The 15834-nt window shown below is 45.0% G+C and overlaps 1 protein-coding gene across 2 annotated transcripts in view; it reads right to left on the bottom strand.

The window, feature by feature from the left end:
- MARCHF4 (membrane associated ring-CH-type finger 4) overlaps positions 1–15397 on the bottom strand; it is a 105790-nt gene extending 90393 nt beyond the window's left edge. For both annotated transcript variants that reach the window (XR_008431954.1, XM_053948383.1), the window contains exon 1: positions 14626–15397. Coding sequence is in view for 1 of the 2 variants with exons in the window: in XM_053948383.1 (XP_053804358.1) it covers positions 14626–15084 (459 nt within the window). In the remaining variant the exon portion in view is untranslated. The remainder of the gene's footprint in view (positions 1–14625) is intronic.
- Positions 15398–15834: the final 437 nt, after the last annotated feature.

Below are 15834 nucleotides of genomic sequence, written 5' to 3'. Positions count from 1 at the left end.
TGAACACTCAGCATTTGCAGAGCACCTAGGTTGAAGTAATTTCAGTGTTTTGTAAATGAGCAAGGATTCCTTAAAGCATTCCTAGAAGTGAAGGTTTCCAGTCTGCTTTATGGAGGCATGAAAGGGTCCTAGGTACTCTATGTAGATGTAGCAGCTCTGTGTGCACTGGATGCCCTAGTTCCTGTATAATCAATGGAGGTCTAGTCAATGTTGACAGCAGAGCCCTGGGAGTGAGTCAGCAGAGCAAATGTAGGTGTCTGGCTCTCCAGCTCTGCTGCCTGCATTCACTAAGGGCATGATTACCTACCTCAAGATGTTTTCCACTAAGAAATCATCGCGTGGGCATGACTCAAGCTCTTGATTTTTCACTGCCTGAACACCCAGACCACATGCAGACACCTACATTGTGACACTCACATTGAGGTGTCTGCAATTGAGAGCTGTGTCCCACCTTGGTGATGTGCCCAAAATCACAGTTTGTTTACAAAGCTCAGAGGAGAAGCTGAGATCCATGGTTGTTGCTCATCCACTTTCATTCACTTGAACAGGAAGAAGAACCTCCTCTAGTCAAGCCATCCCAATGGAGGAAATATTCTAAATGTGTCCTCTCAGAGCCAGAGACCAACCCTCTGCCTGGGTTGGGACCTGTTATCCAGTGACCCAGCTGCCACCCTGGGGTTTGCTAATTCTGACCTCCTAGGATAACTCTTATCTGAGAGGACTGTGTTAGCTGCTCAGTTCCCCACACCTTTTAGTCTACTTCTTTTTCTTTAGCAGAAAGGCAAAACTTGGCTCTGCAGAAAGCAGAGGTGTTCTCTCCAAGCACTCATGGAGGCAGGCCATGCGGTTTTCCTCCACATCACAGTATGCCATTTGCTTAGCGATCTTCTGACATGGCCAGGAAGTTTTCTTTACCACTTGCATTATCCAGCAAGGGCTCACTACTGTTTCACAGTCACAGTCTTGACACTCTAGTGTCAGAAAGTACTCAAGCCTAAATCAAGTTCTGAACCATCTTCTTGGATCTCTCCAGGTCAGCCTGTTTTCATGACCTGGTGAACTTACAGCTGACCAGTCAGATGGAAAGATCTTTTTCAGTGGATGAACACAGAACACTGGCTAGTGGACTGTAAAAAAGCCACAAGACATGGATGCCTGATCTGTGAGCCACTGTGATTCAGTATAGTTGTGATACACTGCAAATCACCACACTGCATTGGTCATGCCATGCACACACTGCTGGAGAAACAGGCAAAGTGCAGATCTCCCACAACAAATGTACCAGTAACAGCAGAGAGCAGCTCTCCCCAGCTGGGAGATCTCTTGGCTGGTGTGCTGTGTTCCCAGCCCCATAGGGAGCTCAGCGGAGTCCTCCAGGAAAGTGCCTCACAGCAGCTGAAACTGCCACATCTGCTCCACAGCCCAGATGTGCATCATGGCATCAATTTGCCCTCTGCAGGAAAATGTGTCCCACAAATGACCATTTAATCTCCTCAATCCAATTTGGCTCAGCCACATGGCATCTGCCTTCTCCCACACTGCCACAAGCACACGTACAGCCAGTCCCTGCGCAGTGGTGAGCGCTGGGTCAGCACACGCTGCGGCGGTGCCTGCGGGCTGCCTGCTGCCTGGGAATCACACAGAACCTCTGAAGACAGAGAGGCCATGGAGTGTATCAATGGCAGCCCTGACCCCCATGGCCCTCTGACCATCTCGTGAGGGCCCTGAAGGCTGTGCAGTCCAGAAGCAGAGCAGTGCACTGGAGATACCGATGCCAGTGCTGCTGTGCACATTTCAGGAGGGAAGAAAAACAGCTCAAGGCAATGTAGACACAGTGATTTAAAAGGAAACAAGATTAAAGACAGACACGTGAGTATAGCTGTGTCCCAGCAGTTATGCCATATGCATTTATAGGTAGATGGATATCTGGCAAAATTCCTTCTCTCTCCCTTGAAAGGATATAAATCACAGGAAGGGCTGTTATTCATGCTGCAACCCATCCATGACAGGTGAAGGTGTGTCAGAGGGTTCCAAACAGTATTGACAGGTGGACAGGGCAGTCTGAGAAAGGGGACTTGGGGTGAAAATTTGTTCCAAACATGTATAGGGCATGCCAAAGGGGGGGAATCCTGATGGTTTTCCCTGTCTCTATGGATTTCTACAGCCTTTTTTTGACTCCTCAGTATCTCTGGGATACAAATAGCTAACGGCCTTAGGAGTAAAGACCTTGGCCTGTACTGATGATTGTACAAAAATGCAAAACAGTCATCAGCGAAAGTCAGTTTTGAACTCAAAGTTGTTTCATTTCCAGCTGAGCAAATTTTCTCTTATTTTACAGGATACAGAGAGAACATACTCTCTTGTGCCTAAGCACTGCTCCTTGTCTCTGCAATACAACAGAACAAATAGCCTAATCAGGCCAAAATGCAGAGCATGCTGAAAAACTGGGAGCATTCACAATGTAGTTAGAGAAGGTGAAAATCTCCCCTGTAGCCTAGGAGGGCTGGCATTGCTGCTCCACTCAGAGCACTTAGGGGCAAAAGATTATCTGGTAAGAAAAGACAAGAGTTACATTGCCCTGTTGGAGAGATGCCACCTGGAGAGGGATGAAGTCATAAACCCTATGGAAGGAAACACACAAATGGGGCAATGCAGAACTGGAATGCAAAGAAGCAAGGAGCTGATGAATGCCATTAGGCTTTTTTGGTGGCAGTGGGATTGCAGGAATGAATGAATGAATGAATGAGGCTCCATCACATGCAACAGAACCTTGTGCTGATCAGAGAAGCAGAGCATGTGTTTTTCAGCTTTCATCTGTCTGAAGAACATCCCCCTCCATCTTCTGTTTCATCACAGAAACCCAATCTCAGAGGCCTTCTCACATCCATTACAGGGAAAAAAAACTGTATCCAACACAAACAGAAAGCAGAGCTATGCTATGGTAGAAAACCTCCTGCAGCTTCAGAGATCACAACTTTTACCCTGTACATTTCTGATCCTCCTAAACACAGGCAGAGCAGCTCAGATACACACAAACACACGTTTGTATGCCTTGTGTTTGCAAATAATCTCTGATGTGGAGCTTATTGGAGTGCTCTGTGGAAATCTATAAGCCTGTAGCAGCTTCTACATCCCCTTTGGCTTACTATAGCAATAAGAAATTCTGAAGAGTCCCTGCAGCTTAGTTTGCTTTCCTACTGACAGATGCACTTTGAATGCCTCTGATCAAAGTTTCTCCACTTATTAAGTTGCACAGAATTATTTCTGATATTCTCCCTGCCAGTCATGATCACTTAACTACAATCCTTCCCCTGATCACCTGGCTCTCCACTCCAGCTGAGTTTTCTACAGTGATGGAGTGACACATAGAGTTCTGCAGTCTTGAGGAAGAGCTGCTGCTATCAGCTATCTACCAAAGGTGTTTCTTCAGGTTTTCAAGCAGTCCTAGGTAGGGCTGGATCAACATCCTCCCCTTTTGTGCTGCCTGAAGGGCAAGTCCAACCATTTGGCTCTGTGTGACCACCCTGTTGTGAAGTGCCCTTGAAAGAGGCTGACTGAAATAACAGATCCTGGACTGGGTCAGTGGAGAAGTCTCTAGAACTTTTACTATACAGTTCCCTATGTTTCCTAAATGTACAGTTTTCTGAAATATTCCAGTATTGACTTCAAACTTGCTAGTTCCACTTCTGCTGGCAGATGGATCTTTTTCGTGCCTTTTTGTAAAGAGAATTAAAAGCAAAGACAACAGCAGAACCAGACGTTCTCAGAGCAATGGAGCCAAACAGTGTGTATATTCTCCCTGAATTGTACCTGGTAGTAAGGTGGCTTTTCTGATGTCTAGTAGGAGTGGGCCTCTTATGACAGTTCCCCTCCATGGCATCACAAAACCAGTGTGGAGACTATGCCCCACCTGGCCACACATTTCAGGCAGCTCATAAGAGCTTAAGAGTTCTGCAGCCCTTTATTTATCAAAGGTGGCTGGGTTTGGCAGAGAAGTTTAAATGTCACTGAGTGTATCTTGTGAACTTAGAACTGACATGTATAAGTACTGATGCTTGGGGAAGCAAGTAAGAAAGAGAGAATATTTTTCATTTGTATTAAAACATATCTTGGGACAGGTTTTGAACAGCTTTTCAGGCAAATAAATTGAAGGCAGAAAGCAACAATGCCCTGTAGAAGAGAGAATTATTGTAAGATTCCAGAAAGCAGTAATTGTAACAGAATGCTTTTGTTTGTTAAAAAGAGATTAACGCCTGTTTTGGTAGTAATAAGACAACGTATAATAAATTTCTGCTATATTGCATATTTTTAGAGACTCGTAATTTTTCAAAATCTGCTTCTGTGAAGTTGAAAACCTTAGTTACAGATCTCTTTTTGCTCATCCTTCTGTTCAATTTAAACAAAAACTGTTCTTGCTCAATCAAGATTTTCTACAATCAGTCTATAAGACTCAGATTTGAAATAGAATCACCTCCTTGAGGTTTAGTGATTATTGGATCAAGAAGTGTCCTGGCTATGACAAAGAGAAATAACTGAGTTTTTGCTATTATTAGCAATGTTTGTTCTCATTCTTCAAGGTATAGATGGGCAAGTATTTTCCCTCGGTATTTATCTGACTACCATTACACAAATCTCAGCCCTTGTCCAAATCCACACCGGGGAGTTAGAGCAGACATTTAATCCTTTCTTTTGCAGGGCTCCTCCTAAATCACTGTAAAAGCTACAGGGAGATCTTACTGCTGTCTTCAGCCATCTCATGGTACAGCAAGAAAGCCACACTCTTCTCAAATGTGTATGGTTACAAGAGGAAACAGATACGATTTGAAACGCAAGAAAATCAAAAATACCCCCCCTTACACACATATTTTTACCACAAGGGAAGTAAATATTAAATCTGGTGTCCAGAGACATGACTGGAATAACAGTCCTTGGAATTATCCAGCTCTGGATATCTGGAGACCTGATTTGGTCAGATCTGCTTGAGAACAAGATGATCTCCTGAGGTTCCCTAAAATCCTAAAATATTTTGAGGTTGTGTGAATTTGTTTGATCTGAGTTATAACTCAAAATTTTCACTATCATCTGACATTTGCACTGAATGCCTGAGCACACCTTCAAAGAGATGAAACTCCTGTCTGGCGTCACCAAGAAAAAGATGAGAGAGGAAATCTCATGAATAGCTGCAGGATGGGAAGGACAAGAACCCTCCCACAGATTTCACATGTCTGCGAAAAGGGCAAGAAATAAATCATAAGGAGTGGGAAAGGTAATAATAATGACCCAACATGACCAGCTGGGCCAGGTCATGACAGTACAGCAAGCTGGACTTTATGAAGGAGTCCTCACTTCAGGCTACGGGGGCTCTAAAAATGTTTTTCTTAGAAATGATGTAGCCATCCTGTCTATGAAGAAAATTCTCCAGATGTGGGTTAAATGTAGGTGACAGCACTTCTGCTCTCATATGTCAGAGGAGGCTATGAACTGTTTTTTTCCTAACTAGCTGAATCCCATGAGTGTTTTTCCAGGCTGAAAGTTTCTTGCTTTTAATCTGATGTGGAATAAAACTGTCTTCAAACACAGAACTTTTTCCATGAGGGAAATCTTCTCTGCCAGCTAGCCCAAGGGTTTTTGAAGCTGGTTTCTAAGGATGCACACAGTACACAGTTCTTTCTGTGACAGAAAAGACAAAAGTTGATATGCAAAGACAGTTTCAGTTCTCTGTTTCCCTAGATTTTCTCCTTGGGCACTGCAACAATTTCCCATTTTGGAGATCTGAAAATCAAGAAGAGATATTTCTTCTCCAGTCCTTCCACTGCTATTAAGCTTCAAGCAGGAATTTCATTGTGGGAACTTATTTCACTGCTATTACAGAGAGGTTCTGACTAGACTAACCCAGAAACTCCATCTGGCCTTAAATCTTGTAAGAATTTCTGCCTTTTTAATGTTAAGGAAATATTGGGGTTTTATGTCCTAAAATGTGAACTCTGTAGGGCAAGAAAAGGCTTTGCTTCACTTCTTGGTACAATGTTTGACATATTGACATCCTATAAAGGTTATCATAGCATTAAAATAAAGAATGCTCAGGAGGCCAGAAGCACCCATAACTCTCCTTCTGCCTCTTGTTGAAACCCTCTCTTTAATTTCTTAACTGCTATTTCTCTCTGATACAGTATTTTATTATTGCCTACTTTTCTTGAATGCCCATCTGATCTGTCTTAATGTTCTTTTAATATCACTTGGAATGGGATAATAATATTCTTGTACTTCTCCAGCACCTTAAGCCCTGACAGGTCCTAGTGTGCTTAAGAGGGGAAAAAGAAATGGGAAGTGCTTAATTCATCAGAGAGTGCAAGGTCATGCAAGACATCAGACAGAGAAGAAGACTGATAAAACTAAAAGCACTGGGGTGTTTGGAGGGGCAGGTTTAGCCCATGGCCCTGGACTTGCAGGAAGTGCAAACCATCAATTGAGCTTTAGTTCAGCACCTGCAGGAAATTGCCAGGGTAGGTGCTGATGTGATGTGGGTGAAGTGCCAGCAGGATTCCTGCAACGCTGATGCTGTGTGTTATGTCTTCAACAGATCCTTCCACATGGGTTTTTTTTAGCTCTCCCAAACACTGAGAATTGGTGTAAAAAACTATACAGGATCTATCTGGATAAGGACAGGGAACACTGAAGGGTGTGGAGATGCACATGGAAGTTCTTAGAAAACCACTTCTTTCATCAAGATACCAGTCAAAGAAGTGAGCTTCTTGGTTTTGACTCCACTGAAGCAGGACAATGCCTGTGCTGGGAAATTGGAGAGGGAGGGATCACAGTAATGAAAGCAATAAATGAGGATCTGAGCAAATGTCTGTGCAACCCTAGAGAAAGCAAATGAACACAACGTAAGTACACAGCTGGGTTATGAGAGAAAATAAGCTCAAGCTGGGTGTAGGGTTAATGCCCCAAGTGACAGCGTTAGCTAGCACAAGAAGATGCTAGGAGGAAACGTGAGCCACCCCATCCATAAAGTGACTGAGAAGCAGGAGAGGTGGTGCGGGCAACATTTCAAGCAGGACTGGCTAGAAGCCTGAATCTGTCAAGAAAATCAAATTCAGCCTTGCTAAGAGTGGCTTTAATTGGAGCAGAGAGCAGATATCTGAACTGAAGGAAGGAGGATCCATTCACTCTTCCTCCACATGGCTGTAAGTGGGCAGGACCAGCCCCAGCCATAAGTCTTACCTATGGCAGTCGCGGGATCCTTAAAGAAAAGCACAACTGCTCCTCCAGGTTTTCCTTCCAGCTCCCCTCAGGAGGCAAGGAAGAAGAGCTCAAGTCATTAAGGATCTGAAGATTCAACAGAGTTAATGCTTACTGCATCTGCAGGCCCTCTGTAAGGGGCTGCTACTGGGAAAAAATGGATGCAATTCGGCAAGGCCAAATGCAGCTCCTCCACCAGTGCAGTAATGCCAACTGCACAGAGCCAGGATGGAGGATTGGACAAGAAGCAGCTTTGAAGGACAGGGAGATCATGAGTTGAGTAACAATCAATAATCATCTGCTGTTCCCTAAATAAATGAATAAATAAAGACGGCAAACATTAGCCTGGAATGGATGATTTCTGTTACCTGTTAAACAGGATTCAAAACCTTTCTGCCTACTCAGCACTGACAAGGATTCAGCTGGATAACTGTTTCCAGTGCATTTATAGCAAAATATGGATCATTTGGTAAGGATAACACAAAGGATGATTAGTAGTATAGAAAATACATCATAAAAGGAAAGGAACAATGGGGATTTGTTGGTACATAGGCCATAGGAGAACCTGTGCAGATAGAGACAAATAGGATGGGTGGGACCAAGCTCTGATGAGTCAACTGGCTTTGGCCAAAAAGAAAAGAAGGAAGAGGAGGTGAGAGAAAACCACCCAAGAGTGTAAAGAACAAGAAATGACACGACAGAAGATGTGTGAGAATTTCAGTATAGGGGCCTTGTCACTGGAAGCAGTCTGCCCACCATGATTTTGCCTTATCTCATCACTTTTCACAGAGGGGCATGAGGACAGTCCATTTATTATCTACATAGGCTTCCAGGTCCTGCCGTTACTTTCTTCACCAGAAGAAAGTCATCACTCATCACTCTCCACTGCCAACAATGTAATCTGTTCTACTGTAACCAGTGATAAATCGGAAAAGGATAAAAGGTAGGTTGTGAAAAGATGGGGGAAGATAAGAAAGTCTTCAGCATCAAGCAATTCGTTTTAGGTAAGCAATTCTGATTAACAAAGGAAAAGGAGAAAGATAAAAAGTTAACAAGCTATTCTGTAAGTCTGGTTTCCCATGGAAACCATATCATGATGGGGTTATTCTTTTTTTGCCTAATGGGATACACGTTCCTATTACAGCTGCTGTTCCATCTGAAGCTCTGTCCTCCACGGACTCTGAAGTGTCTAGCACAGATAATGCTATAATCTCTCCCTCAGCAGGACATTTCTAGCTTGCCTAGTCTTCACCCAACTAGTTTTCATGAAGCATACAGAATTTAATGCCTTTCATATCTCCAGATGTGGCTGTCATTAGCCAGTAGGTTTAGATGAGCATAACCTGTAACAGCTAACACCATCACACAGCTTTATTCCTGTGGCAACCAGATAAAAAGGGGATGGGATAGTCACAGATATGGAGCACTAACAATTACAGTTGTTATCTTATTATGTTACTACAGGCCTAGGAGGAATGGAGACGTACAGCAGGCACATGGGATACACAGTATCACAGCTTTTTGGCACAACCATTTCTGACTTCTGGACTGGGCCAGCCTTGAATGCAAAACCACCCGATGTGAGCAGAAGGCTGCCACAGAGGAGGCCCTTGCTGGGAATGAATTTTTGCTTAAAAGACAACCTAAATGCAATTCAGTTTTGTACGAACAGAGCCCTTCCAGAGGCAAGTGTTGCCTTTGTGGAAATAACAGTGACTCTACAGATGCAAACAATGGAGCTACACGTTCTTGCATTGCTTTTTCTGTCACTAACTGACATCAGCCACTGTTAATCATGGCCTGAAATGTATATTTAAGAAACAGTGACACACAGACAAGTTCCTTCATGAAGCCTTTTATACAGGGAAAAGTGAAAGAAAAGAAAAACTGCAGCTCAGACTAGCTAGTAGCACTGAAATAAATGGGTCAGGCGTCAGAGTTTCAGCAGGCACAAAAGGTGAAAACCTTGTCTTCCAGAGCAATTAAAAGTCAATGGGATTAGTGGCTTTCACTATTATTTATAGAAACCCCACTGTGTGCACAACATTATTGAAATACAGGGGTCAGGTCCCTGCTACTGGATGCCTACACTTTTGCTGTTGAAGTTAATGGGAGCTTTGCCAATCAACTCTGTGGCAACAGCAACTAAATCTAAAATAGATGACATCCTGGGTTCCATTCCGTTGATGGCTCAAGTAAAGCTTTTGCCAAAGCCAAGAATGTTCTGCCTGCACAGTACAGATTTCATCCTGGGACAGGTGAAAGAGGAGAGGTAGCTATAGAGGTGTTAAAGATTCAAAGATGGGAAGGCAGAGAGATGGACTGAATGTCACAGGAAGCATCCTCTCTTTCTTTCTTTCTCCCATAAATTATAATATACAGATTGAAATCTAAATGGCTGCACTCCAGCATCTCTTATTCTTCAGTTTTAGCAGGACTGGCTGTTTTCTAATGAATGCTTCTCCTTCTAACAGCAAAGAAATGAATCCTGTGGGAACATAACTATGAAAAGGACATGGACGGAAGCCTGCACTTGTCTGTCATGTGATCCAACATGTTTGAAAACAGTGTCCTGATGGTCTAGCCAGTTTGGACAGACTGCGTGAAGCATCAACATCTATATTTGCAAGTTTTCTGGGCTTTGGACACACTTGTGACACTGGTTGCACAGTTGTTTCTTCTTCCACTCATTCGTTATCATACTTGTTCTCTGAATGCTTTGACACAGACTGCCTATTTTCCTCTTTGTCTTACTCTAGTACTTCATCTTTCTCAATCTTGCAACGTTGCAAATCAGAAATCAGGTATCCCAGCCTCCTCTTCTCCTCCTCTGTGCTGCTGAGAGACCAGTCTGTATAGCAGCAGTATCTCCTGACCTTAGCTCGTGCCTTCTCTGCAGACCCTGTCATGCAGGAGCTGATGATGCTTTTTGCTCATGTCTGTACCAGGAAGAGGTTGAGATTCTCACCAGCTATTTCAAGTAACACATGCTAATGACCAGCTGTTCAATGGTACTGACCATTCCCTGAATCTACACAGGGCCCCAAGAATGTGTGTTAGTATAGGATGAATAATTTGAGGTCACTTTAATTCTAGGGAAGTTCTGAACATGGCAGGTGCCTACACACTGAAGACATTACCTTACATGAGCATGAAATCTAGACATGGACCTGCAGGGATGAATCTCACTGGTCAGGCACAGGAGGCTGGTGAGCTGTGGGGCAAGACACCAGCCCCAGGACCCTGCTCCTAGTCGGTCTTACCCTGATCTCTAGATTGGCTTCAGATGTGAAGGGTGAATTTTACTTTTAGAAGTGTTATCGTTAATTGTGATGACTCTAGGTATTCATAATAATCACATGGCTTTATAATACTTCATTAAACTTTAGCTCTTTCATTGTTCTGCAGCAGGGAGCTCCACAGCCCAGTTACATCTCACACAGAAATGCATGTCTTAATATCCAATTTAAGTTGTCTTCCCTTCCAATTTTCTTGGAGGTCTTCATGTTCTCATATTAAGGAGCTAGTGTCCTAAAAGTCTAGCAGGAAATTTGGTGGGAAGAATAGTCTTCATCCAGGCATTTCTATTGAATACTGAGCTAAGTCCAAGCCACCAGCCTGCAGGTAAGAGTCTACAATCTGTTCTCTCTGATCCTCCATAGCCAACCAAATCAACCACTACTGACTTTTCAAATCTCCATCTTTTCAGCATCTTTCCCCAAAAAAGCGAACGCGAAACGCAGATTGAAAATGATAGGTAAGAAAAGATGTGCACACACTCTTAACTGACAATATAACAAGCAAACCTTGAAACACGTGGCTTTCCAAATGATCTCCGTTTCATTTAAGAATGGTTTTCTATTTATTTTCAGCACAGTTGAAAGCACCACTTCTGAGATCCTAAGCTCCAGAGTACTGCTAACTCCTTGTGACGTGGGCTAACAGTTTATCCCCTGATGCAAACGGACTTTTCACCCATGTCTTTTTCTGGTAATCCTCATGACTTGCTTTCAGCTTGGGACCATACCAAATACTGTGAAACATTTGTGAGAGAGGAGCTCATCTTAGTTTCTTTCTCTAGTAGAACATTGTCAGAGATTCAGGAAAGCAGACAAAATTCTACAAACACTAAGCATTAACCACAACAGAAGAAAATACTCTAGCATTTTTCTCCCTCAGTTTCTCCCCAGAGCTTTGCTGCTCAGTCCAGGGTCTCAGAATTTGCTGACACAATGATGCAGGACGTTCAGTCATTGAAACCTTTGAAAATGCCAAGCAAGTCCCTGAAAGGAAATGCCATTGCCAAGAGCTGAGTTCAGTCCCTCATCTTCAATGATATTTTGCTCTGATTTTCAATGAAAGCAGCTGCCTTTTTCAACTGTCAGACCTGAGCAGAGTTTGCTCTTCATGCCCTCAAAACACGAGCCCAGATGCTGCGATCCCCTGGCCATCAGATCCACTCTTTTCTTGCCCACATCCCTGGTTACTCTTGACTAACGTGCAAGGATCAGAATAGTTTCACAATAATGAGTATTCCTCCTTCCTACGGTCCTCAGCACATTTTTAAATGAAAGAATCAGCTTACAAACCAACATGAAGAGCTTAAGATATAAGCCTGAAGTATCATGCATGTTGGGCAATCATAAATTTAAAGCAAAAATCCCTACCAATTTTATTTTGCATTAGATATTAAATAAAACCTACTCGCAAAGCAAGATTACTAAGAAACCTTTTTGGCTGTTGTTTTGGTTGGGATTTTTTTATATCAAAACAGGATTAAAACATCTTTTGGAGACTCACTGTCATTTTATCTGAGTAAATAAGCTTAGAGCGCCTAACAGTCAATTTATAATGAAGGCTTTTGTTTTTGTTACTGTGATGCGGCCCTGCAAATTTGCCCACAGCTGCAGCAAATTCAGATGGTTTTGACAGGTAAATAAAATACTGTTTAGATCTGTCACTGTTATTAATCTGCAGAGTAAAGAAATGGCAATTAGAGTTTGTTTCCAAGCATATAAATTTTCATTATGATCTTGGCAGGGGTATAGAATAATGTGTGTCTATGACTTTTACAGTTGTGAGGGTCCAAAATACGAAGAGTCTTTGGTCAGCTGTTGAGCTGTAAAAAAAATGGGAAATAAAGGCTAAACTGGTATTAAACACCACAACAAAAAGGAACAAGGGATTTAGCCCTGTTGGAGTTTTATTGACATAAGCGCCAAATCAACCAAACTGCGGGTCTTGACATCAGCTGCACCAATTCAGTGCTCAGTTTTTCTGAGCTGTACTTCCAGGAAGCTGTGTAAGGATCTGGCTGTGCTTTTAAACCCCACAGTTTGGGCCTCCATAATGACTTGTGCTTCCCAGCTGCTGCAGGGGAAAAAGGTTTCAAATACTCTTCAAGCAATGCTGGTGAACAAAAAATTATTTGTGGAATAAGGTGCTGCTCAAGGAGGAGTAGCAGAATACAGCTGCAAATATCTTATTGTATTGGTCAGAAACTGAGAATCAAAAAAGAGAAATCCTGGTGAAAATCTTATGAGATGCCAGTCACATCTGCTCAGCTCCTCACTCAGGTAGGCTGGCAGATGGTGAGCAAATAGTCTCACTTTTACAATGCAACCTACACTGGTCTTCAGTGTGAAAATTAGCATCCAATTGTTTTCAAGCATTAATGTTCTCCAAGGAAGCAAGCTACCTTTTAATTCTGCTTAGGCTCTATTTGCTCTGACACGTAAGCCAATCTCGCAGGTGCCTAAGTCTTGTGTACAAAGGCAGAATGACAAGCCAGGGAAGAGTATTAGAAATGTGGAATAATGCAAATTCCCAGGAAGTGAATTGCATGGCTTCCAACGTTTAGAAGAGATGGGGACAAGACAAGCAAGAGAAGAAGGTGTATACTATCTCCAAAAAAGGATTATTTCCTCCACTCCCATCTGAAAGCCTATGTTGAAAACGGGGTTTCACAGCTATCTGCCAGCTGCATAAACCATTAGAGAAGGCTACAGTCCATTGAGCACTGAGCTGTGACCTATGGAACCCTTGGTATGACATATCCAGCAGGGCTGTGGATATTGGGATCGGTTGGTGGCAGACCCCGCTTCTCCCAAGGAAAAATGGAAGCCCATTCCCCACTTTTCAGCACCTATCACCACCATCCTCAAACCAACATAAGGGAAGGCACAATCACTGTATTACAAATGTAGGCAACTTTGGGAAAGGCAGGATGTGTGCCAGAGCATGGCCACTTTCAAATGAGAACTGGTTTTCTCCTTAGCAGAGCGCACAGGTCCATGAAGGGGAAAGAACACGTGGGGTAAAACCCATTTTGTGTAAGATTTCAACGTATTACCTTACATGCCAGAATCTGTGTCCAAAATGGCAATAGTCAAGTTGAACTTTGCAACCCTTTTTCATACAAGGATCCCCTATTATGACAGGTAATGGAATTATCCTGAGTAATAATGGTTATTTGCACATACAGGCTTGATCCCACAGCAGAGGTCTGCAGCCTTCCTTGCACCTGCAAGCTGTGTCATATTAGGTACAAATGTTGCTGGGTACATCACTCTAAGGAAGTTGCCAGCCTGAAAATGCATGAGATGCTTTTAATTGTCATTAAATATGGAGCATAATGCTCCAGGGTGGCATCTTATATTCTAGCATGGTTGCATTTGTTTCATTCTCTTGTATGGTGGAGGGAAACTTCACTGGCCTAACCTCAATCTGTATCATGGAGCATCTCAAGGCTGCAGCTTCAGCAGGTACAATCATAGCTTCAGCAATGAAGGTACAATCGTAGCCAGCCGTGTTTCTCGTGCAGATAGTGCAACTGGGAGCACGGGAGCAGCGGAGCACCTGCACAGTTCCTGTTAGCCATCCCCTGGGAAACACTAAAGTGGGATTGTCTCGTGCCATGTGTTTTGTACAGACTGAAGTTGTATTTTTAAAAGCAAAGAGCACATTAAACTCCTCCTTCGCATCACTTTTGGAATCATCGCAACTGGGTACCCACAAAGCACCAAAGAGCCTCCCTTGCTGAGATGTGCTCCGCTCCATGAAGGTGCCAGCATGTCCCTCCTCCCATGCCACAGCTGCACGGCTCTCAGGCTGGGCATGAGTGCCCGGGGCAAGGCTGCCGGGAAGCAGAAAAGCACGGAGCACGCTGCCACCCCACACCTCCCTGGGAAACACTACCGAGGTGCAAAATATGGAGTCCGGGGCCTGGGCAGAAGGCAGAGCCCCTCTGGGTTTGGGGTCCTGTTCCGGGCAACAGGGACAAGCCCCTCAAGCAGCAGGCCCCGGGTCCCTCAGGCTGGAGCATCGCTGCCCCCGGGCCCGTCTCGGCCCCCACCCCAGCGCCCACCGCCCGCGGTCGCTCACCTGCTCGGGCCCCTGGAAGCAGATCCTGCAGAGCGGGGTGCGGATGCCGCTGTCGACGCTGCTGCCCAGCGAGTAGCGGTCCTCGGCCTTGCCCTTGCCGAAGTCATCCGAGGAGGTGCTGCTGGGCAGGGAGGCGGGCGGCTCCCCGGCGGGGCTGCCCCACTCCTCGGCGGCCGGGCTGCCCGCGCCGCCGCCGCCGCCCGCCGCCCGCCAGCCGGGCCCGCGCCCCCCGGGCGGTGCGGCCCCCGCCGCCGCCTCTGCGCCGCCGGGCATGGGGAGCGGCGGCGGCGGGGAGGGCGGCGGCGGCGCGGGGGGTCTCCGCAGTAGGAAGACCTTCAGGTCATTGAAGAGCATGCGGCAGCGGCACTTGAGGAGGCCTTGGTTTCGCAACATCTGTCTCGGACGGAGGAGCCCGCAGCAGCAGTAGCAGAAAATGCCCGCGCCGGGTGGTATTAACATGTGCCTTTCCTTGGCAGGCGGGCACGGGGGAAAGAAAAGGGCAGGAGCCGGGCGCCCCGCGGCCGGGGGGGCTCCGCGGCGGCCGCAGTGCCGGGGGGGCTGCGCTGGCCGCCGGGGAACGCACAAAAGCAGAGCCGGAGGGCGAGGGGCGAAGTCCCCGGCAGCCCGCTGCAACCCGGCGGGGACGGCAATTGAAAAAAAAAAATCCACGCCAGGAAAAAAAAACCGACTCTGTGCTGCTGAGGGATCCTTTCCCCCCTCCACAAGTTTGCTTAGAAATCAGCGGGAGGAGGAAATAAATCTCCCACGCCCGACGGTCCAGGGGCGCAGGCGGCGGTCTCGGGAGAAAGCCCCCGATCAGCTCTTGCAACTCCTAAGCCTGTAAAAAAGAAGGGTCCACGTCTCCGGTGGGTGTGAAGAGGAGAGAGAATATGGTTCTCTCGACAGTATTTGGCATCTCAAGTAATTTTCCTTTTTCTTCTATTTTATAATAATTTTTTTTCAATTAAAAAATAAAACCCGATCGCATGAATCCCGGTGTGCATCCAGACAAAATAGCAGTTGGTCTGGCTATCAAAATGCAAAATTGGTAGCTGTTGTTATTATCAAAATTGCCTCTTTGACAAAAAAGACCTTCACATTGTTTGTGGGAAAACACCCTACGTTTTCAACACTGTGCTCCCAGGTGGCTTCAGATTTTACCGTTGCCTTTAAAAGATTTCATTGTAAATATTAAAAGTCCGGAAAGAA

Source organism: Vidua chalybeata, chromosome 7, assembly GCF_026979565.1.
Source record: "Vidua chalybeata isolate OUT-0048 chromosome 7, bVidCha1 merged haplotype, whole genome shotgun sequence".
Taxonomy (NCBI): Eukaryota; Metazoa; Chordata; class Aves; order Passeriformes; family Viduidae; genus Vidua; species Vidua chalybeata.
Note: the sequence above shows the minus strand (reverse complement) of the source record. Positions and strands in the feature narration are given on the sequence as shown.